This window comes from Lepidothrix coronata, unplaced genomic scaffold, assembly GCF_001604755.1.
Source record: "Lepidothrix coronata isolate B3197 unplaced genomic scaffold, Lepidothrix_coronata-1.0 Scaffold215, whole genome shotgun sequence".
In the NCBI taxonomy this organism is placed as follows: Eukaryota; Metazoa; Chordata; class Aves; order Passeriformes; family Pipridae; genus Lepidothrix; species Lepidothrix coronata.
The window spans coordinates 482,474-506,605 of record NW_016690395.1 but is presented as its reverse complement, the minus strand read 5'-3'; the positions used below and the strand labels follow the sequence as shown (position 1 = coordinate 506,605).

Sequence of the window (24,132 nt, the reverse complement as noted above, 5' to 3'; positions counted from 1 at the left end):
ACCTCACTGTATCTACAGGTCTGATAAATGAAAGGATATGTAAAATCACTTACTGAACACATCTCCTCGGGGTTTCTGAGGATCTGGCTGAATCCTGTTGTCATCTATAATTCCTTGCAAAGATGTAGTTTCAAGGGGAACTTGTGAAGGTTCTTCAGTTATTATAAGAGGAGGTCTTTGTGGTGGTAGTGTAGGTCTTATTGTTGTAGGTTGTGGTGGTGGTGGAGGCCTCGCTACTGGCGTCGTTACTGGCCTTGTTGTCACTGGCACATATCTAGTGGTTGGTCTTGTTGTCACTGGCACATATCTAGTGGTTGGTCTTGTTGTCACTGGCACATATGTAGTGGTTGGCTTTGGTGTCAGCCGAGTTGTCGGTCCAGGTGTAGGTTGGGCTGTTGTTCTGGGTGTAGGTCGAGTTGTTGGTTCAGGTGTAGGTCGAGCCGTTGGCCTGGTCATCGGCTTTTCTGTAACAAAAGCAGGTACATATGATGGTCTGAGGGGTTGCCTTGTGCCTCCAACATCAAGAATCCTATTTGTTATACCACTGTCTCCTTTAGGAGGAGTGCAGTTGCCGTTGAAAATATTATATGGACCAGGTGGTTCAACAGGAAAACACTAGGAATAACTGCAAAGAGAATCAAAATGGGACCATAATGGACATCTGAGTCTCTCACTCCAGAAACTTAACAATCTATTTCATTATGAGACAGAGAGACTGCTGAAATAACTTTTTTCTTCTGAATGTTTCCATCATTTAGAAACATACTTTAGCATCAGCACTGCTGAGTTATCACATCCCTTCAGATAGTACTTCTCATTGCAGCGGTTTAGAGATGATTTAGAATGACTGAAGGCCAAGAGACTTCCATCCCCACCTCCTCCCAAGCACTACGTCTCTTTCAGAGTTAGTAAAACTTATCCAAAAGCACTGTTGGTTAAAAAACCGCAGGCAGGAAGCTGTGGGTTAAGCAGACCTCTAAACTAGACAAGTTCATAATCAGGAGTGGAAGCAAGTTTAGTAAGATTCCAGTGTTACAACCATTTTGGTCACAGATGGGCAGATACCTTTAGCTTAAGAAAATTATCTTTCAGACCCCTTCTTCTAAACTTTTCTCCTTGTCAATAAGCAGTAATCATTTTACAAAGATTGAACCTAAGCCAGCCTTCATTTAAATTTTTACCTTTGCCAAGCATCAGGAAACTGAGTAAATTACATTTTTTCAGGCTCCACAAAAATGAGGTGAACTGAGCACCACCTACACCACATCTCCTCCACTATTTCATAAAGAAAGGACAACAAATTTTAATTTGGTTTCACAAGGGGAGTTTCTGCAGACATGAAACACAAGAACATCTGTTTTGCTACTTATAATTTTCTATTTGTTAATAAGCCTTTTATATCTCAGTGGAGATCTTAAAAGGCCCAATAAGAACTCTAGTCTCATATTTTGTTTACAAGTGTTTCAAGTATAACACACCTTTAAAATGAAGAACTACTGTTTGTTAAGCAATGAACTGTTTGATGATAGCAGGTAAAAAAGTTTTCCCTCTGGCCACTTGTGTATATTAAAATATAAAACATACCATAGGACAATGTCCCAGTAACACACGTGGAATGTGACCACATATAATTGCAAGCACTCCAGTTGTGAAAGATCACCTTTTACCATGATAGCTACAGCCAAAGGAAAAAATGGTATTGGTCTTTAAAAAAACCAGTGTCAAAGATCAGATCCCACAAATGAACGCAGGGTCCTTGAAAACATTCAGCAGATGTCAAAGAGCTGCACAGTCCTGTGGGATGCCAAATGCGGGGCCTATTCAGTACCAGAGGCAATGGCTGCTTCTCCCAAGAATAAGGTGAGGAAGCAAATTCTCCAACAGTGAATCCTTTTAGAGAAACCCTTCCTCTCAGCTCTGCTCACATCTGGGAAGCAGCAGGGAGTGGATGGGGCGAGCTGCTGAAATGGGCCAGTTGTGCAGCGTACACAACAACAGGGTATGAGTAATACGTACTGTTTGATCAGACCTACCCTGCTTACTCAGTTGTTCTCATCCTGAAGCAATCTCTAGAATCAAGCTGTGAATAGGGAGAGGTGAATTTCTTTCTAATTATGAAAATGTCTCAGGGAAAGGTATTTTTACCAAGGCGTGCTAAGACTTAGAAAACTCCAACTACATTCCCCAGCCCCTTATTAAGTTTTAAAAATAGCTTAGAGAAACTGAGCCTGATAGTGCAGTACTTTAAAATTTACAAAATGGGATACATTAACTTTCAGAATCTCTTTTTCAAAAGGAGCATTACATACGTATGCAGTTTGTTCCATTGTCTCTGTAACCTTCTTTACATTTGCATTTGTAGGATCCTGGAGTATTGTAACAGTGTGAAAAACTACCACACTGATGGTGGCCAAGGGAACATTCATCTATATCTGCAACAGAAATTTACATTTAAAAAAAAAATAATTCGCTTCAAAGAAACTTGACTTTCTGCTTATCCCTGCAAAAACATAAACATTATTATGATTATTTTAAAAAAGTAATAAAACTGAATTGCCAGTGGGAAAAGGAAGGTAGATAGTCACAAATAATGTGGTGATACAAACATTAGGATAAAAGGGACTACTGGGTAACTTTCATATTGTTCAGCTTATACCTAAGAATCAGCTTCAGACATGCCTTGGGATAGACTGAAGTTGAGATCATGAAGATCACAATTTTACTAACCACTTCTTACAGGTGACATAATAAGAAAAGAAACCAGTGCAGGAATATTCCAGTGCTCTGCATAGAAATTTCTCTGAAAAAAACATACTTAAAGAAACATAGAGCAATGCCTCATTATCTCCACATGATCATTTTTTCAGTGAAAGAATCATAACCAGTTGAGATCCTGTGAAACTAAGGCAGTGGGACCTGGGAATATCTTCGTTGAAGGGCATACATGAGCTGCATTCCAGTCTCATGTCCAGACACAGACAGGTTATTTCCCAACTCCTGCCTTCTCCCCACCTGTCTTTGGGGAAGGAAAGTTGGGCAGTCTGGGTTGGAAGTAGCTGGGGTGTGCACATTTTCTTATCTTGGATCTTGGGGCATGCCATGGAGCAGACCAGTGTTACAGCTCAGACATAGCCTAAGCTCATACGCTGCTCCAAGCCTACAACTGCCTGTGCACAGTGAACCCTGCAGGGACAAAGGCTTTGGAAAGGAATTCCTGGGATCATCAGCTCTGCTCTCTCACTAGCTTCCACACAAGAATCAGTTAGGAGAATGTGGGCCAAATATATGCTTTCTCTTTCACAGTCTATTTCTGGAATCCACCCTTTCTTAAAATACTGATGCAGTGTAAAACAACCTGCTTCAATATTTCAGCCACAAGAAATAAAAATTCCTCTTTAAATCATTAATTTCATTTTAGAATATGAAGCTCTATTACAAACATATAAGAAATAACTTGTTTTTACCATGGCATTGGTATTTGCCTCCAATGTACATCAGATCAAAGCCTTGGTGACATCTGCAAATGTAGCTTCCAAAAGTATTGACACAGTGCCTAAATCTTGGACAGATAACTCTCCCAGTAGCACATTCATCAATATCTGTGGAAACAAAGGAACTCTATTATTCTCAATAGCAGTTAAAATACAGTCTATGCTGTCTAAATTAAACTCATTTCACATAACGGAAAGCTAAAGAATAACCAAAGTATTTCTCATAAAGTCCCTTGGTCAGCCAGCAGTAATACCTGAGCACTACTTCTGACTGCCATCTTACTTCAGCTCTTGGTCACATGCCCAAATTTTTATGCCTCCTACGCGAGGAGCCTTTTCAAATGCTGCTGTGAGTAACAAGAGATGCACTGGCATAACAAGCAGTGTTACTGAATTTTGAATGCTTGCTCTATGCACTTGCTATCCTGGTACCCTCCCCCTTGGAGAAGAGACATTTTCTAATTCCCCACAGAATGGCATGACAGCTTCCTCAAGGCCTCAAAGCACTCATCCTTGAGACTCTAATAGTATTTGTCTGAAGAAAATCTATTTCATGTTATTTGTATAACTTTCATTTGCCCTGCTAAGCCCTGCCTGGTTATAAAGACAGCACCTGGATTTACAGGCAAGGAATAATAATTAAAACTACCCCAGTAATTCTTTTTCTGAAACATGCCTGAAATATTGTTCCTATAGCACAGGTCATATGTGCACATCCAAAGTACACAGTTGGAACTGGCTTGTTTTCTTAAAATCTCCGGTGTCCCTAATCCATGACCTGCCCTTTGAGCCTATAAGGGTATCTTCATCTATTCAGGACTTGCTCTAAACAAAGGGAGTTCAAGCTAATGCTGGGGCTGCAGCGTTTCTGACCCTCCTACCAGTTAGCTGCCACAGGCCAAATGCTTTTTGAGTACCCGTTCTTTTCAATCTCTTATGCTGCGCAGTGCCTGTGCTGTAGCTAAGGCCTCTTTCACAGAGAAGCTGGTTACTTAAGTGACCTTAACATGTCTCTGAAGTGCTGAGATACATGGCTCCCAGCAAGACCTGAAGCAGTGCTGCTGTTCTGCATGCTGACTAACGAGACAGGCAGACGCCCAGGGAGCAGCTGATGCTCACCCAAGGCTGCTTTCACTGCCTGGGAAACTCTCAGGCGAGGTCAGGCTGACACACAAAAGCTGCTTGCACTACTACCACTCATTCTGTAGTCCTTGGATACTGAACTGAAGCCTGCTGAGTGCTAGAACACTAATTCTTCACCGAGGCAGAGACCTGCCATGCACGGCTGCCTCTGACGCACGCAGCTCCTGATGTTTCTTGGTTATCTACAGGGCACAGTTCAAGCCTTTGCTCTGCAGCTCTATCAGGCTCTTGATCTATGGGAAAGCAGGATTTTGCTCTCCATGCAATTGTTGTCCCAAAAGGAGCACTTCAGCTGCAGATGTCAAGAGTGCAAAACAAAGCCGAGTGATTGATGCCCTGCTGCTTGTAAAAGAGGCCTGAACAGGGCAAAGAGAAGCGTGAGTCTCTTCCACCACAGAGAAAAATATACTACCACAAAGCCGCTGGTTAGTTAGGGCAGCCACCTGAGGCAGGGGAGAGGTAGCTTCAAATTCTCCAAGATGTGTTGTTTCCCACAGCCAAAAGAAGTGACTTACAACCATGAAATTACTGGCCAGATGGATTCTCCCAGTAGCTCCTTCTGGCACTGTCCCACTCTGCATGAAGAATTACTGAGGACAGGAGGGATTCGACCCCTAAACTCCCACACTCCTGGCCCGTCAGACTGTTCTGACATAGCTGCAAACCTCCACTCTCCATGGAGAGTACTGCTGGAATGGTGCAGTAAAGGCTTGAATGAGAAAGAAAACAAGATCAATACTGGGCATCTCTCCACAAGCCTGAATCTTCCTATAAATCTCTTCTTGATTTGAGTCTATTATTAACGTTTTAGGCTTTGAGTACGTTATTAAGTTTTACCCTACCACATTTTTCACTAGAATTTTATTTACAAGTCACAGTTTTTTACTCTTTATTAAAATATTATTTCAAGTCTGCAAGTTTCAGACTCTTGATTACTGTTGTGTTCTTTGTTGGTTTTGGTTGGGTTTTTTCAGTCTTTAAACCACAACTTCAGAAAGTAATTCAATAAGGAAAAGATTAGCCATTGACTATATCTAAGAATGGATTATGATCTTTAAAACCTAATGTAGCTTGTCCTGCTTTTCCCTCTCCACACATTCACATCAGGCAAGTAGTATGTTAGATGATGAGAACAGTGTCGTGGTATTGTTTCATTTTCTAGGCAGTTATACCTCTTAAAGATACAGGACTGAACTGCTAATCAATACACTTTTGAAAACTGACACAAAAATAATGGAAAAGTATAACAGTCTTCCACATGCATTTAATAAGAGATGCATGGATGCTCATTACTGGGGGGGAAACCAGGTTTTGAACATTAGCTAGAAGATGATGTGTGAGTGTTTATGATTACTTTCCTGCAGTTCTCAAATAGTACAGTGATAGTGGCTTCTTTCAAGTCAATTCATACGTGGACCAAACGGTGTAAGGCTGTTTCCCTTTGCCTGCTACAACATGTTGTGGTTCATACCTGCTTCCTAAGAAAAGCAAGGATGAAGGGGTGAGTTATATTCTCATCTCAGTGTCAGGGAGCTGCTTCAAAGGCACATAATGCAGACAGCATCTAATGAATGTGATGGTTAGTGTCGAACAGAGAAGCAGAATTACAGTCTTGTTTCTCTCTTGCTGTGAGGATGACCATATTACCAACTCAAGCACAAAACAACTAGGAGACTGAGTTAAAAACAGTATGATTCTTAAGTTTACAATGCCATATTTTCAAATTTCTATACAAACACACACAAAAAAAGGGGAAATTATTTTATGGTGAAAATCACTATTTTCAGTCTTCAAATAATTTCAGACCTTCTGAGGCTGAAATGTATCCTGCTTTCATTAAATGAAAATACCAGTTCAAAAATCTGGCAACACTGTTTGATTTATTGATTCAACAGTCATTAATCAATGAATTAGTTGTTTAATCCACATTTTCACTGAATACTTTGCTGATTTATTTTTCACTTTGTTGTCATTTAGTTTATATGATTTACCTTCACAGCCAAATTCGTGTTTTTTTCATGACTGTCTGGAAGGAACATTTTAACAAGAGAATGATTAGCATGGTTTAAACTAAGAATAAAATAGTGCCTAGAGGAATTTCCACCTGTGCTAAAAAATGGCATTACATTCCCAGCTGTTCTTCAAACTCTCCTCAAACAAGGACTTCATGAGATGTAGCCAATGCACAGTTCAATTTTCTTACCATCATCTACGCTTCTATTCGTACTGCAGCATTATCCAGACCCTTGCTGGAACTGAGAACCTCCCAGCAGTGATGGACTTGTACACATGTGAGGAAAAGGCACAGCCCTAGTCCCCAATAACTTCAGGTTTTGCAAGTATTTAATACAAATCAAACTTGATAGAGAAATGGCGCAAAAAGGGTGCACGTTACAACCACTTCCTTCATACCAAAAAAGGAGTACATTATGTTATGATGTGGAAAGAACAGACATCTCCAGCTGTAACTAATTTCTCTGTATTGAACAAGCCTGTTCTGAAATTTTTCTGGAAATTTTAGAAATAGGTTATGAGATCAGTCTGAATGATGCACACCCAACTGAAATGTGGGTACACAGTTCTTCGCCTTTCTGGGAAAAAAAGTGGGTTTTTTTAAAACTACTCTGAAGAACTGAAAGAGCTTCATATGACTGGTTTGAGTGCTAGTCTTTGGCATTAAAGTACACTTTATTTATCTCAAAGTATGAAGTTTGCCTGAATATAAAAATGCACACTAGGAGAATGTGGCAAGCATTTTTTCTAGCAAATTTCTCTACTTGGCATAACTTCCTTGAATTCGTACTTAAAATCACTCAGCTCACTATGGCATGGCACAAATATCTTCCAAAGATCTCTGTCTGCTATAATGTCCAAAATGCAATTAATCATAATTTAATCCCTCCAGCACGTAACAACGGTGGAGTTTTTTTCTCCTTCTTTCCATTCTTTTCCGTACATAAATATGCCAGTGATGTACTTTAGAAAGCCCCCAACTTAGTGTGGAGCCTGCTCTTCACATCAGAAGGTCTGAAATCTGTCCCTTTCTCTGCCAAAAAATTCTTGCTCAGCATAGGTCAGGCACTTGGAGAACTACCTGCCCTGTAAACAGCCAAGACACCCTAATGGATGATTAGGACATCCACATTTTCTTGCATTCTTTCGGGGTTGTTACTGGTTATGGAACTGTAGCACTGCATAGGTTATAAATAATAAAATCACTGGAGCATCATATACACTCAGGATGTATAGTTAATGACTAATAAAATCACACGTCACACTGTTCTTCATACCACAGTAGAATCTGATTAACCATAAGCACCTTTTCCATGTCCACAAAGAGGGAAACAAAACATTTCACTTTTATACACTCTGAATTCCTGAGTTTATTTTAACCTGGAGTTTTCACAGTATGGCAGAAAGATAGTAGATTCAATTGCATTAATACTGGAGCATGCATAGACCTCTGCCTTGTTCCACTGTAATCTCAATGACTTTTACAAATTATCCCTCTACCCCCTGACCTAGGCACCACCTTGTTGGGTATCAAGGAGAGCTGACCTCCTATTCCTTTCTTTATGCAGGCAGGTATTTTGGAGTCTTGGGCCCAAGGGTTTGGATACCAAGCAGTCTGTATGGGCTTTAGGCAGACAATGAAACTTGTAGGACTGTAGGAAAACGCTGGCAATCTCTGACACAGACCACTTGAGCAACATGCCTCATTATAATTCTCGTTAGTAACATCTTTAAATTGCATGTACAATGCATTCTAATTTCATCTGAAACTCTCTTGAACTCCATTCAGTGTAAGGATAAAAACATTTTGGAGAAAAAAAAAAATTAAATCTACATTTGATCACCTACCTATGCAAGTCCTGCCATCAGGCCCAAGCTGCAGCCCTGGAGAAGGACAGCGGCAGCGCACTTCCCCTTTCAGCACATCACAGCCATACTGACAATTTGCCATCAAGCAAGAAAGGGCATCTAGAGAAAAATAATTGAACATATTTAGATAAAGGCTCTGATCAGTACTAGAAAATTGCAGAAAACTGTGGAGAATTAAGATGTCACATAGTTATGATAGAAGTGGAAAAATGCTTTTTGAATTTGACAGGTATCCTTTCAGGTTTCAAAGAGCAAATGCATCTGCTAGTAAAATTTTTCTGCTCAAAAACTGCATCGTTGGGGGGGGGAGAGAGAAAACCACCACAACTGTAGCAAGTCATGCCATAGAACACAGCCCCCATGAGGAATATAAAGCCCAGTATGCATCAAACTCTCCTGGACAATACTGCTGTTTTAAAATAGGAGCATCTCTAGTTAAAGGTAATTTCTCTTCCCTTCCCTCTGTCCAGGCATTGAAAATAACCACTTTTATGGGAGCAAGTAGGAACCTGATCTCCAGAGAGACGACAGTACAGTTTTATACCAGTCAAACAACCAACATCTGCAGCATTAAATATTTTACATTCATAAGGCCATAATACAGCAGAACTGCAGGTGTCTCGCTGCAATGAAAACTGCAAGCACTTGTCCTTGAAGGCCAATTAACAGTGATTTACAGCACTGAAGAATGCTTCTCGGGAAACTTGTAATAAAACTAATAAAATCAAAATAATTGCTCTTAGGTTTTTTTTTCAGCCTAATTTTATTAGGCCAAAAAAAAGAAGCTCATCTTGCGCAACTGCCTAATTTCCAGGAAGATTAATCTTTGGCTTTGGAACCCGTCTTCGTTTCATAAAAGTTTCCCAGGGAAACTCAAGTAGGGATTTTGAGAAGCTTGAAAAAAAAGCAAGCAACAAGCCTTGCCGTACTCGAGCACGTTCCATCTGGCATAAGCATGTAGCCGTTCAGACAGTAGCACTTGTAGCTGCCGTAGGTATTCATACAGCGGTGTTTGCACGGCCGCGGCTTTAGTCCACACTCATTCAGATCTGAAATGAAGGGCACAAGGGAAGAGGGTGGGAAAAGAAAACACACAAAGCGTGCATGACAAAACTACTAGCTCAAGTTGCTGATGAAAGAAGGAAAAATGTGGCAATTAGCTTTTTATATGCAGTTCAGCTGATAGCAAGTGTCCAGAACGTTCCGTGTGAAGCACTGTTCCTCCCTCCTGCCAAGTGGCTTATTTTCTTTGGTTTCATTGATATCTTTTCAGAAATGATAGCATTATTATTAGATGAAGTGCCAGCCATTTCATTAGGGAACGCACAAGCTCAGGATGCCACTGTTCATGTTGATGCCATGTCCAGGACCAGCCAGCACTCTGAAGGAGCAGGAGGAGGAAGAAGAAAGCAAATGTCACTCTGTAATCACTATCAGCAATTCTGATAGCAATTCAGTGATTCACTACCATGCTTCAAAATGAGTTGCAGAGGAAGGTAGGAAAGCTGATGCTAACCTACTTTAAACAATCTCACAGAGAAAATTTTTTATTTACTACCTAAAAAATACTAAAAAAAAAAAAAAAGTATCTGACATCAGTTATATTTGTCAAGGGCTATCCATGAAGGCCTGTATTCTAGATTTACAATTTAATACATAATTTAATACAAAATATTCAGCCTACAATTTCCATATTAGTAGACGGGGCTTTAAACAAGAAGTAAAGATTGAGTGATTTCCTTCAGAATTCTCTTCCAAGAATGTGTTGCTATTAACTGAGTAAACCAGAATAATTTGTTACTTAGTTATTTGTATGTTGAACAAAGACGACAACAAAGGTGAAAGTAACAAATCTATTCACAAATCCAGCCAGTGAGTACTTAAAAAACTGAGTTACCGACCATCTTTAATATTGCGCAATGCTCTCTGGAACTCTGTCACAGAAGGAAAACTGCCATTATTTCCAGAATTTTTCAAAGAGCCATCTTCCACTATTAAGCACTATCTCATCAAGTGTCAATCCCTCATCCATGTAGCAGAAAAGCAAGCCTTAGCGCTCCTACCATGTGGTAAACCCACACACACAGTAGCCACTTCTTAAAATGACTGAGGAGGCAACACATACTTTCTGCAGGCTAGAGGCGAAGGCTCAGGGTTAAGATGTTGAAACAGAAAGATAAATTTACCTCTTGTTAGAATAAAGTCAGTAATGAGTTGATTGCTTTTCAGACTAAAGTAGAAAACTTAACAGGATCTACGTAGTAAATGGAGTGAGAAAAGTTACATTCACTGTAGAGAAGAAATTAGAGAAAACATTGCTTCTAAACAACTATGCCTGGAATTTTTCAAGTTCCTGATGTTTGGATTTTAAATTAATCCTGAAACACTGTAATCATTTTGTTTCAGAGAGCAAGATTCTTCATCTTATTCTTTTCAGGTCAAAATATTTTTAAATGGCATTCTAAAACTGAGAAATACTTTCCCTTTCATTTTGACTGATAAAGTGCAGAGCCACTAAGAGAAAAATAAATGTATCAGACTAAAAGTCACCGATGAAATCCAAAAGCAGCCAGAAGGATGTTGCCTCTTACGTCACTGCTGCTCCTGAGAGCTCCTAACGGTGTTTATGTGTATCATAAAATCTGTTGTCTTCTGATCTACTTTGTTTTCATCTTCATGGGGTCAAGGAATAGCGAGTGAGGTATTTACCCTTCCCCTCAACCCTTCCCCTAACTGATGGATATGACTTACTTTACTTCATTTTCCAAGGCCTCGGGAAGAGCAGCATGTTTAGAGACAAGAATACTTCCTGTTCCCCTCTTCCACAGGAGGGTAGTGGTAAGGGATAGAATTTTCTCTTTCTTCCTGTGGAAGGCTGACCAAGACATTTCTAGGAAACCTGAAGGGGAATATTTGCTCCTCAAGTGGTGAGAAAATCAGGTGAGCGTACGCAGGACTTCACTGAGGAAAGGCTGCCAAAATAAGGGCTAGACCTATGCCTGATAAACAAGGAGTGATGACCATCCCCGCGGTCCTCCTGTGGATCATGTGCCGCACAAAGAGCACTCCATTTCAACTCTCACTTTTTGGGAGTTTCAGTAGTTGCTAGGAGAACATACTTCTCCCAACAGGCACCAATGCTCCAGTCACAAAAAAAAAAAAAAATGCACCTGCTGGGTTTGAGAGAAACAGCTGTAGAAGAATGTACATTTAGTCATGTGGAAACAGACCTGCAGGATAGCATATGTGCCTAGGTCAAACGGGAATGCAGCAGGTGATTATGTTAGAGGGGAAGGACAAGTTTTCATTGTGAAAACCTTTGAGTAAAATAAGCTTTACATAAAAATGTTCAACAATAAACAGATGAAAGCTCATATTTTGGAAGTTAAACGTCTCTCGGCAGCACCAAAAAAACCCCTGCTTTATTTTTCCTTTCTTCTGCAAAACATACAAATAGGCAGCTCCTGACAGACATTATAACTGTATGAACGTATTTATTACATATACAATGTGTCTGTTAAAAAAGTCATTATTAAATTAAAAAACTCTGCTAGCATTTGATTTCAATTCATAAGCGTATCCCCAAGGAGCCCACACTATTGAATATACTGAGGTTCACTGACAACCATCATTTTGAGATGTAAAGTAAGAGAAAGTAAAAAGTAAGAGGAAAAAAACAGTTCCCCTTGTCTAAGATACATGTATTTTTCCTCTTTTGTACAAAAAGCATGACTTCACAAAACAAATGCGCAACAGAACTAAGTATAAAATACTTAACTAGAAGTAGGGGCAGAACAAGGAAAGGTAACATTGAAATTAAGTTGACAGAGCAGCATTTTAACAGTGTCTTGTGTTAACTTTCAGTGCTTAAATCCCCCTGCAATTCAGCTCCTAAGTTTAGATACTCCTGAAGACTTAAGAAGTGTCTTGCACTTACTTCCAGAGTTATGATCACAGACTCAAAGTTGAAAATCATAAAAATTTATGACTGTTCCCAGTTTACCATCTTGAATAAAGTATAGATTACATTATGAGCCTTAAATAATTGGATCTCTCTGTAGGACTCTGAATTCTACACCACCATTTGGTACAAAATATTCTTAGTACAGAAATGAAAGCTCTGGTACTGACAAATAGACAGCTATTAGTAACATACTCTGAGAATAACCTGATATTATAAAGCAGGCACAACCAACTGTATTACGAAATCATATCACATGCTTTCTATTTGTGGAATTTTAGCTTTAAATTATTTCTATTGCCTTCATTTCATTATATTTCTGTCTATGAACAAATGCTGTCCGACTCCTCTGATTCGCATCTTAAAAAAACACCTTGAAAAATTAAAAATTTTAAGTTTGGCTGATGTAACAGAAACCTAAGGTCACCAGACAGCAAAAACAGGCTGTTAGCACAACTCCACTTAAACCTAAATCTCATATGTCATTTGTCTTCACTTTTCCCTTTGAAACTGGTTATTGAGAGAAAGTTGTTTTTAACCTTATGGAGTCAGAACGAATACTACTGTTCAGGAAAACAAGTACTGTCAGTGCTATGGCTGCTTAAGAGAAAAGCCAGCCTGCAAACAGATTAGGTGTGTTAGAGCATACTGCTCAGCCCATCTAATTTTTCCCAAAATGCAACTTTTCTTCTTTTTAGCAGTGCAGACAGGCACATACTTGGAAACCACATGACAAGCATCACATAGTTCCCTAGGAGGCATATTGTACAATTCCTAGCAGGTCCTACTAGTGCTACATAAAGGCCTGTATGAATATGCTTACAGCTCCCTTGATACACCTCCATGCACCCATAATCTGCAGCAGTATACTTCCCTAAGAAATGTCTGGATGTGCTGCACAGGGACAGGGAGTATTCCTGCTATTTATATACTGCTATTTAGATCTGTTTGAGTGTTTCTTTTTCCTTAAGTAAAGGCTACTTTTCAAGAACAGGCTCAGGCAAATGTCAGCAGCCAAAAAAAAATCAGCCATAGCAACATGGCTCTTGAAGAAATGCCAGTTACTTATCAATTGTATATTTCAAGCAACATCTATAAAGACATCACAGTAGAAATGTCTATGCATCAAAAGAGGAAATAAGAAAACAGCAGAAGTTGCCTCTAAAAAAATTGAAAGCTAAAATGTATAAACTCAAAGGGTAATAAAAATAACACTTTTACATCGTTTTTTATTTTAATAAAATATGATAATTTCTTTTAGTCACTTATAATCTCATACCAGCATTTAAAATATAAAGTGTAACACTATTAAAAAGTTTAGCAAATCTCTTTTATTTTCTTGTGGGGATGTCCACTCACTGTCCTATACCTGGGAAATTTCACTGATCAGCCATTTAATTTCCCGCATTGCCTACAACTGTACAGTCAATACAAAACCAGCGTTCTTAATTTCAAAATAACATAAGACAGTACTGCACATAAAAACAGACGGACAGTTTTGAGCACTATGGAAAGCAGGTTCATAACAAACATAGGCTGCTGAGCACAAGTATTTTATTTTTTAAAGATTTTTAAAGAAGTGAAATGAAAATGTGAGTACAAGGAAAGGACAAGTGCCTTTGCTGGCAAATCCAGATGTGACTTCTTTGGTTGCTGCGTGGCGCCACACACGATCTTGGACCAACTTCAGTGAACATTTAACAATGGGGCGTTTATCCCTAGCAAGATACAATACACTGCTATTTTTAATTAGCTTCTGCAGACTCCAGCACTCAGTTTTTCTGCCTTTTTCTATCTATTAGCTAACTTGGATCAAGCAACACAGAAGTCAAATATTCAGTACCTCATTCACTCAACTTTGAAAATAGAAAACCAAAGACCAGAAACCAAGTACAAAAATTAAACTGTTATCACCATGCTATAAAGAGTAGATCAGCTCTCATTTCCAGCAACTACCATCACACTACCATGTCAAACTCTTGAGAGATTTGTAACCCCTGAAGAGAATTTTGTTCACATCACTTAGTGTGATTAATCAATAGCTGCCAAATGCAGAAGTTAACCCTCATTTTCTTCAACTTCCAGCTTTATCTAAATCAGTTTCATCTTTATCTAACCTGATAATCAATTTCCATTGCTCTCACTTTACAAAGGAACTCAGAAAAAAATAAAAAGGGCAGGCCTTGAAAGAAGAGCAGAGGAAAGAAACAAATGCCAGTGACAACCATGAGTGTGGTGGAGAGTCAATACTTTCCAGAATACAGACATAGAACATCAAGGTAATACAATCAGTTATTTGCTCTGCATGCTAATGGCACTGCAGGTTCAGCTTTCCCATCACAGCCATCCATCTATTAGCCTCCATCCCCTTTGCAAGAAATTGTACTACTGCTTCAAGCCGTGCAGGTAGAAGGATCACACCACCTGACACAGAGGACCACCTCACCCCTTGACACCATCTTTCTTGCATGATGATCCCAGGAGGTGGGATAGAAGTGTTTCACATGGCAAGAACACATACCCTGATCCCAGGAACAGCTCGAGGGTCTCATCATGTAATACAATAGCAGTAGTCACCTGAACTGGTGGACATTTGGGGCACCACAGTCAGTAGGCATCTCAGAAACCTCATGCACCTCAGTCGGGGCAACTTTGTCACCAATACCATGCAAGAATATTTGATCAATACTGCCTAAAAGACTTCCTTTAATCATTTATCAACACAGTATTTTCCTTCCATAGCATTTAGTGGCAAGTACATAGTTTAGTTCAAGATTGCAGCCTCCAGCAACTTGCACAGCATTTTTTTTATATTATTAAAGTAACTAGTACATATAAAACCTGTTCCATATACATATAACAACTACTAGTTCACTGCACTGTTTTCTAAAAATGTTCTAGACTGACTAAAATATGTGTAGAATAAAATCATAACAACCCATCCTTTAAAATGTCAGCCCAAACTAAGGGGATAAGAAGACAGGATAATTTGAGAGATGACAAACTTGTAAAAAAACTGAAAAACACAACATTAATTTCCACATCAGTTCAGGAGGGATTAGTAAATCCAAAAATAAATATGCATCTATTTTTAAAGAAAATAACTCTAAAATTCAACACGTCATAAGAAGGTTAGCCAACATCAGGGTCCATTTTTCAACAACAAAACCGTTCTAAATATCACACTCTTCTACCATACTTCCTCAGTACTCAGAAAATGCATTAACTTTTCCTGTAGGCTGAGACAACTGAAAAAGAGAACAGTCTCACTAAGATATCTTTGTTTGTATGTTTGATGCTTGGCCAACAAAATCTAATAAATCACGTATTACAATTCTGTTTTATACTCTATGATCTTTATACCATGACATGTTTTGGAAGTAATTTTCAGGAAAAAAAAAAAAAACAAACAATGAAACTATATTGGTAATTCAGTAAAACAATACTTAATCTTTACACCAACTCTTCAGTATGTAGTACAATTTGTTGCTACCTAGTTAGTTCATGATTAGAAAAACAAAAATGAGAATGTATGAATGATAGGGTTTTTTAATTAAACAAATACTATCCAAAACTGAAAATTGTGACCTTGTAAAATAACAATCCTGACCACAAGTTTTAAATAATTTGTTTCAGATTCAGGAGAGCATGTAAATACCTACTATATACTATTCACATTGATTTCAGCTTAATTTCCCTGTGTCATCCCACTGCAAATGTCATTCTCTTTACAAATGTCAGTCCCTATCAGAATAGCTACAGCAGTAACAGACCTGGTATATGAGTTCATTACCCTATAAACACAGGTGACACACACAGCATTGGCAGAAGGGGGTAGAGGGATCAACAATACTTCCATAACTTCAAAAATAAACTATTTCATACCTTGGTTGCAGGTTTTTCCAATGTAACCTGGGTGGCACTTACACTTGTTTGGCCCAATGCATTCGCCATGTTTGCACCCTGGCTGGCATATAGCTGCAAATAGAGGAATACTCATTTTTTTCCACTCCAGTTACAGCTGACAGTGCTTTACTTTGAAACAAATGGCAGTGACCTAACAAATAGTACTGTTTATGTCCCTCCCATCAGCAATATTATATGCTTCAAATACCACTGCTAACATCAGGCGCACTTTCAAAACCAACCACCACCCCAATACTTGTGGGAAGAGGGAGATACTTGTAAGTAGTCTATTTCTGTACAACACTACTACATCATGCTCTTTCTGGGCTATTAAACTCTTTTAATACCTAATCAGCAAGCAGGCACTATGCCTTCACTTGCTCTGTGTATGTATGCATGTTCTATGATTTATGACATTAAATTTGATAAACCTGGAATATGCCCCAGCTACATAGAAAATGTGTACCTCAGTGTCACTGGCAACACAAAAAGCCCTTGTGCAGTTATTAGCAGGCAGTAGCAGAGGTCCCAGCATTCACTGCTTTCCTCTATGACCACAAGGCAACACTCTTTACCCCCTCATTGAGCAACGTTTTGCCTGAACCTCTCCCTTTTGGGTGCTTGGATTCTGGTATAGGAATTGCTTTTTTTTTTTTTTCTCTCTCTCTCTTTTGTTTTGGAGGAAAAAAGAACTGGGCAAAAGCAACACTGACTGTAATACGGTACTTTATCACTGCACACATCCAACTCACTTCTCTGAACATTTCAAGCATTTATTATCCACCCTGCTGTTTAGATACAGTCTCAGAATGTACAGACCATAGCTCAGAAATTATGGTCTCTTCTGCTTCCAGAGTCAAATAAACACAGAACTCCAAGAAATAGTAGTTAGGAAGCCATTTTTTGGTACCTCTCTCAATATAACACAAACAAAATTCTTAAAGCAAACTTTTAGAACTTCAATAACACAAAGATAAGCATTGCTTTTGAAGAAATATGAGAATTCATGCACAAATTTAGTTCTACTGATGTAGAATTAGCTAACAGGAGTATTATCAGAGTGCAATGAATCCTGCAAAGCTCCAGAAACCATTTGACAGATTAAAATTTTAAACATTTCCAAGTTCTCTTTATTAGAAATGTTTTTCTGTTACAAAACATACTGTTTCAATCTAGTGGAAAAGTGAAGTATTTACTATGCTCTGTAATATTGTTTATCATTATATGATAAAATGCAGATGCAAAGTTCTGGTGAGCTCAGTTTAAGCAAGACAGACACAAAATAGACAGAAATCAGAGGGTGGCATAACTTTATTAGCCTGTAATCAGGATTTATCTATTTACCCTGGCTTTAAGTTCATTTCATAAAGTAACAGTATCATTTGGAATTCGCAAAGTAACTAACTAGATCCAGCTGTAATATTAATTAATTTGACAACAGGCTGTATCATAAACCTGGATGTATTAAGGATGTAATTTAACAGAAATCTCCACACTCAAAAATGTAGCTTGCATTCTAGCCAAGCTGTTCAACAGGGTTGAATTAAACAAAATTAAGACAGAAACAAGAGATTAGTTTTGGTTGTGGAAGAACCATGCAAATACATCTCTGACCTTTTAAAATCTTTTCCATAAGATTCAAAGCATCCAGAATCAGCAATTCCCTCAAATACATATATAGAAGCAACTGTTCGCATAGAAGGAGTTTGCTCCAGTTTTAGGACTGCATTTGCCCTTTATTATCATTTTTGTTAAAACATATTATATACATATAGTCAGTGATATCCACTGATAACATAAAGCCTTGTTTTAAATCTACAGCACTGCTCTTGACAGAACTTTCTAATATGATGGTGAGGTCTCTTTCCAGAAAATTGTGTTAAGGAATATCTTAAAAGGTAACAGAAAAGGTTGTTTCTTAATTAATGTAAGATTTATTTTTTTCTCCAATACACACTGTCCAGAAAAAAATAAATGGGATTTAGGTTCAGAAACACCTCTCACTGACAGTGTAAAAGAAAGGGGCTTCTTAGACTACTAAAAGGTATGTTTCAAAAAGTATGCTATGCCCTTACAGAATGGACAGATCTGACTGAAGAGCAACTGCTACATCCTGAGAAAACTCTAGAACATTGTACTTGGAAACATTTACTGCTTTTTTTAATCACAATGATCATAAACATAAAAAAAGTATCTTTTTGCAAGAGCTAATTTAGACACTGAGACTCATCTTCCTGACATCACAGATCCAAGTCCAATTAGAGGTGATGGTGGCAAAAGGAAAACTGTGAAGACCAACTTCAAAGTCACTAGGGAAAAAGAAAACATGATCTAAACCACAGGAGAAAAAAAAGAAATTACTATAAATATGTTTTTGAAAGTTTCCATTAAATTTCAACCGCACTTCAAAGAAGATCCATATTGTGAAGTGGGATACACTTATTTAAATAATTCCTTTTAAAAAACACAAAGTACCATGGGATCAGCTTGGTGTGAAATATAACAGTTCAATAGCTTAACCTGTGGCAACTTCAGTTTAGCTGACTTTAAAGCCTATGTTTCTCCCTCAATTGCATAAATTGTACATTAGCAGCAGCTCAGATAGAGGAAAAAACCCTCATGCTTGAAGATGAAAAGCCTTCTAAAATTCAGTTATGAAATAAATGAGATTTTAATTTCATTTAGAAATTAAAATGTTCCTCTAATTCAAAAGGTGAAATACATTTGTATTAGGAATCAGATGTTTTGCTTAATTCTCTTAGTTACCCAAGCAGGTCATATATTTTATTGAATAAAAATTATGTATTAGCATTTGTTTAAAACAACTTCTACAGATATGAAACATGCAACACAGGCCATGTTATTACATCATGGAATTGGATCTGTGGGATCTCCAAAATCTAGTCCAACACATCTCAACAAATGTAGTTCCACTTTATGCATGATATAATGTCTTGTATTACATACAGGTGGGTAACTGCTGATCTAGTCTACCTCCTAGTCTCAAGATATAATTAAGAAATGCACTTAAATCACATGACAGATATATCTCTTTTCTGCTTTTAAAAGTCTCAGTTAAAGGAGATCTCAGCCCCTCAACAGTCTACAGCTCAAGAATCTCTACTACTCCAAGCAAAGCTTCCTAATGATTAGAAAACCACTATCCAGAAAGTCAAAGTCATCATAAAATGCTTTTTTTTGCATAATAAACAGGTATTTGGAAACCTTTGTGTGCTGCCAAACACTGTACTTGAAGAAATCCTGCTTATTAGAGTACATTCTATGCAATTTGGCTACTTAAGCATTATGCATCTTATTTACACACAGCTGACATTCAATACAGTGTTACAACTGAAGAATTTCTATATACAGAAGAAATATATACAGAAATATATACAGAAAACCGTATATTTCTATATACAGTTTTAGAGTTAACATAGCAAAATCTGTAACTCAGCCAACACCATAGATAAATCTCATGGCATTTCCTATGAGGAATCAAGCCACTCTCACAAAAGGTCTTGGATATCCTCCCATTAACTGTAATGGGGCTTTGTAGGGTGCTCAGGACTTAAGAATCAGATGGTGTTCAAGCAAGCCTGCATGCCTGGCTGGAGTTCCACCAAGGACATCTGCATGCCCTTCCCACTGATCCCTACCAGAGTGACCAGGCCCAGAGAGGTGGGCCAACTCCAGCTCTGCCATCTGCATCCTGCAAATATTCCCTCCCTTCTCCAAAGGAAGAGATGCCCTTGCATGGCAGCAGATACACTCACTGACTCACAACAGGTTCTATTTAAACACTCTAAACAATGAGATCCAGGTATAAAAATAAGCTTAAGCCTGACTTTCAGCATTTCTTTTAATAGCAAACAACTATTTCAGCTGTTTGGTATGAGTCTGAGCATATACTATGTGTGCCCATGTGACTGGGTGTTTTCTTTTAATTTTTCCACTCTACTTTTTTTCTTGCAAAATTCCAGATACAACAGACCAGAATACTTCAGTCGCTCTGCTCACACACAGACACATGGAGTTTATCCATTTTTTAAACAGAAGTAGACTCCCAAGTAGCAGGGAAAAAAGTCTCCCAATTAGTATTTTCTGCATCTTAACAAGTAAAAAATTCCTCCACAACCAAGAAACCATCATTTCCCTCCAATCAACCCACATTTACAATGACTGAAATAAGCCATGTCGATTGACTTCAGCCTGTTATGTAATACTTGTTTCCCTACTAGGCAAAAAGGAAATGTAGACAGTGGAGAGGTACACCAGGCTGAGAAAGTCACTTAGGGCAATGAAGTACAGAAGATAAGAGTGTGAGAAAGGTTGACAAAAGGAAGCAAAACCTTTCTACTCAATAATAGCAATTGTTTTAAACAAAAGTTAAATTTATGCTTGTATAGAAAAGTGCCACTAAAAATGAGATTGCTAATTTATTTTTGAATCAGTATCAAGATAGACCTATCACTTCTCCAAGCACTCCTCTCTGAAAAGTGCTAAACTGTACTCCCATTGGGTAGTAGTGTGGGCTGAGATAGACAGAAGAAAATTCCTAAGCACAGCTGTTTTTGACTTCAGTCAAATGTTGCTTATTTTATCTCTGCCACTGAATAAACTATAACCAAACTTCCCTTTTCATTTTGTTGACCTATCCATTCAAGAGACATCAGCAAATAAACTCTGCACTCAAGAGTATTCATTTCAGTTTGATCATTTTAAATTCTTTTTGTTGGGCTGGATGTGAAGATTTGCTCCTTCTCATTTCCCACTAACTTCAATGGAGTCAAGGAGGTATCCTGAAGTCTTTTATCTGGCCATAAATCTAATGGAGTACCCATTTTAAAGGTTGACAAGAACTACCTTTTTCCTCAAAAATAAGGTGAAAAATACCACATTTTAAGTCTCATTTAAACTTCAGGACAAATTAAACTTTCTGTAAAAATAACACAAGGAATTGAAAAGTGAATGAGTGGTTTAGGCTTATAACTATGTTTTTGGGTTTCTTTTCAATTGTGGAAGAGAGGAAGGAAGAATTTCTGGTGAAATACATATGCTGTTAGCATGTGTTATGCTTGTGTAAAAGCCAGAAGCCACCAATCTTCCCAGCCACTGATTGCTGCTGGTGGTATTTGAGTATGACTCAACCATTCTGAATTATTTTTTAATTGCTGCATAAATAAAACAAATGAAAAACACATTCAACCTATTCATTACGGCTCTATAATGCTGTTTTTTTAAATTTCACCTGTATTTTCTCCTTGCACACAGTTCCCTCAGAACAGCTTTGGAAGTACCCCTCAGGCTTTGTCAGTTCCTCTGCACTAAGCTATCCGCGTTTTGATGGCATGGACATGCTGTCCCCCTCTGCTCCTTCTCATCTAGAATTTTAAGGTTAATGACTTAATTCTTGATTACTAACCACTGTTTGGTGGAGTCCTAACCAGATGGTTGCAATGCCTGGTTCCTACCTGCCTAACTCCTTCTCTTCATTTTTGGCCAACAATGGCAATCCCTGAGCTTTCTTAGTGGAGTATCTCTAGCAATTTAACTTTTCATTGTTTTTTTTTCCAACATTCCTAGCTATGTTTCATCAAAACAGCATTGAGTGTAATTCTTATGTTCTTTTTCTGTGCTTTGCCTCTTAACTTCTGTTCCTTAATAGAGGGTTTCTTTGCCAGAAGTTGCCCTCAGAGTCTTTCATTGCTTTTTGCATCCCTCCACTGAAATCTGCCTCAAAATGCCAAGCTGCAGATGTCCAGCCTGTCCTTGAACTTCTGTTTTCACCTCTCTGAATCTAAAAATATACACAAAATACCTGCATCTGAAACAACCTATTCTGAACAACAACCTGAACAATCTTGTTTCTGCCCTCTCTTCCCAAGTAACATATACCCCCTTATTTATTCTGACTCCAGATCCCAGCTCCTTAACATTCAGTTTGCTCAAACACAGAAAGCAATTTGTGCAGCAGCCCAGAAATGATTACATACTATTTAGTTCCACAAACTTTTATTGGATCCTCTTACACTGATGATTGCAGAACTTCCAATCTTAAGATTGCTACTTACATTCCCCTGGTGCCAGTTTTATAACAAGACTTGCATGCTGATGAAAGAAACTTTCCTCTCTGCTGCCTCCCTCAACTGAACCTGGCTGCCTTTCTCCCGTGGTGCTAACAGACCACAACCTCAAGTTCTATCATACTTTTCTTCAGCTCACACCTGTCTCTTTCTATTTTACTTTTTGCAGTTCTTTGTAAATTATGCAATTGCATAAACACACACTCAGGAAAATTAATCTGCCTTACTCACAGTAATTTTGATCGAGGATCCCAAAGGTATGAAACAATTTGTAAAATAAATCACTGTAAATCGGAGTTACATTCTTTTTGGTTCAACTACATACTTCAACTAGTCACAAATGCAGGAGAATGCATAAAGCTTAACCCACCTCAGAGTTACCAGTAGGTGGTAAAAATGCATCATACCCACAACTCACATTACAGAATTACTTCCAAAAAAGTGACTTTGCTTCCCAAATAAGTGTATTAGTAGTCACAATATATATATCTGCAGAGCTTAATAAGCCTGACTAGGGCAACTGGGTGTTAATTTGCAGATCATTTCATCTGCACAACATTCCTTACTCTATTTTTGGGGAGATAATAAATGTCCTTGACCAATTTCTATAATTAGTAACTGATAATATCATCAGATAAAACGGTAATATCTAATGCCTGAATATTTTTCACTAGTTACTTGCCTTTATTTGTGCCCTCCATGACAACAAATGTTGTCAAAATGCATGCTAAAGCATCCATCTAAAACATACAGTTCCATTACATATGCAGCTCCTAATTTTTCATGCACAACTACTACATTTGCCTGGGTAAATCAGTTACTCCATTTGCACATATGATTCCGGTAACAGCACATTAACATGACAAACTGCAACCAGTGTGGGCTATTCATTGCAGTGAATTCTTTGCTTGGCTATGACTGCTGCCAAATGTGTTTCTGAACCGCATGGACAAATCCAGACCCTGGTTCATGAATGCCTTCCTATTCAGAACAGCACTAAAAAGCATGCATAACTTAAGCATGGGCTAAATCAACTGGATTTAATGAAGTCAGTGGAAGTTAATCTAATGCTTATATACTTAAATACATCTGATCTAACACACGTAAAATTAGAAAAGCAAGAAATATTTCATGCTTTGTCAATCTTTCCATGTTTGCATTTCAAGTTGTTCATTACAATTGCCTAAAGAATGGTGCTCTATCATCTCAAATGTCTGTTCATTACCTGAAATCCTTCTACGTGTCTACTGAATTCCAACAGGTAGAAGCAGGCTAGCATGAGTGTCTCTGTGCCTGGTGGCAGAAGACAAACTGGGCCCTACTGCTATTTTGTTTATTCAAATGTAACATCCCTTGGCTTCAGCAAAGTAACTCCTGTATCACAGTAACAAAGCTGACTTTCCCCAGACAGATGAATAGCTGACTGATGTGCTCCCCCCCCCGCCGTCTGAAGACCGGCACCCCTGCCACAGGGGTAAGCAAACAAGACATATTAATTCCTGAGCAGCAGGAGACTGCAGCCCTGAGTACCAACGCAAACTAGTGTTGATTTCATTTTCATAGAATCATAGAATCGATTGGGTTGGAAAAGACCTCCGAGATCATCGAGTCCAACCCTTGGTCCAAATCCAGTCCATTTACTAGATCATGGCACTCAGTGCCA

At 38.4% G+C, this 24,132-nt stretch overlaps 1 protein-coding gene across 5 annotated transcripts in view; it reads right to left on the bottom strand.

Moving 5' to 3' along the window:
* NPNT (nephronectin) overlaps nucleotides 1–24,132 on the bottom strand; it is a 51,799-nt gene that overhangs the window by 16,968 nt on the left and 10,699 nt on the right. For 3 of the 5 annotated variants that reach the window (XM_017833555.1, XM_017833552.1, XM_017833554.1), the window contains 6 exons: nucleotides 16,363–16,455; nucleotides 9,446–9,565; nucleotides 8,496–8,615; nucleotides 3,465–3,599; nucleotides 2,310–2,432; nucleotides 54–464 (listed from right to left, as the gene is read on the bottom strand). In XM_017833555.1, the coding sequence (XP_017689044.1) occupies nucleotides 54–464; nucleotides 2,310–2,432; nucleotides 3,465–3,599; nucleotides 8,496–8,615; nucleotides 9,446–9,565; nucleotides 16,363–16,455 (1,002 nt within the window). The remainder of the gene's footprint in view (nucleotides 1–53; nucleotides 465–2,309; nucleotides 2,433–3,464; nucleotides 3,600–8,495; nucleotides 8,616–9,445; nucleotides 9,566–16,362; nucleotides 16,456–24,132) is intronic. The other 2 variants (XM_017833557.1, XM_017833556.1) reach the window with 2 other exon arrangements.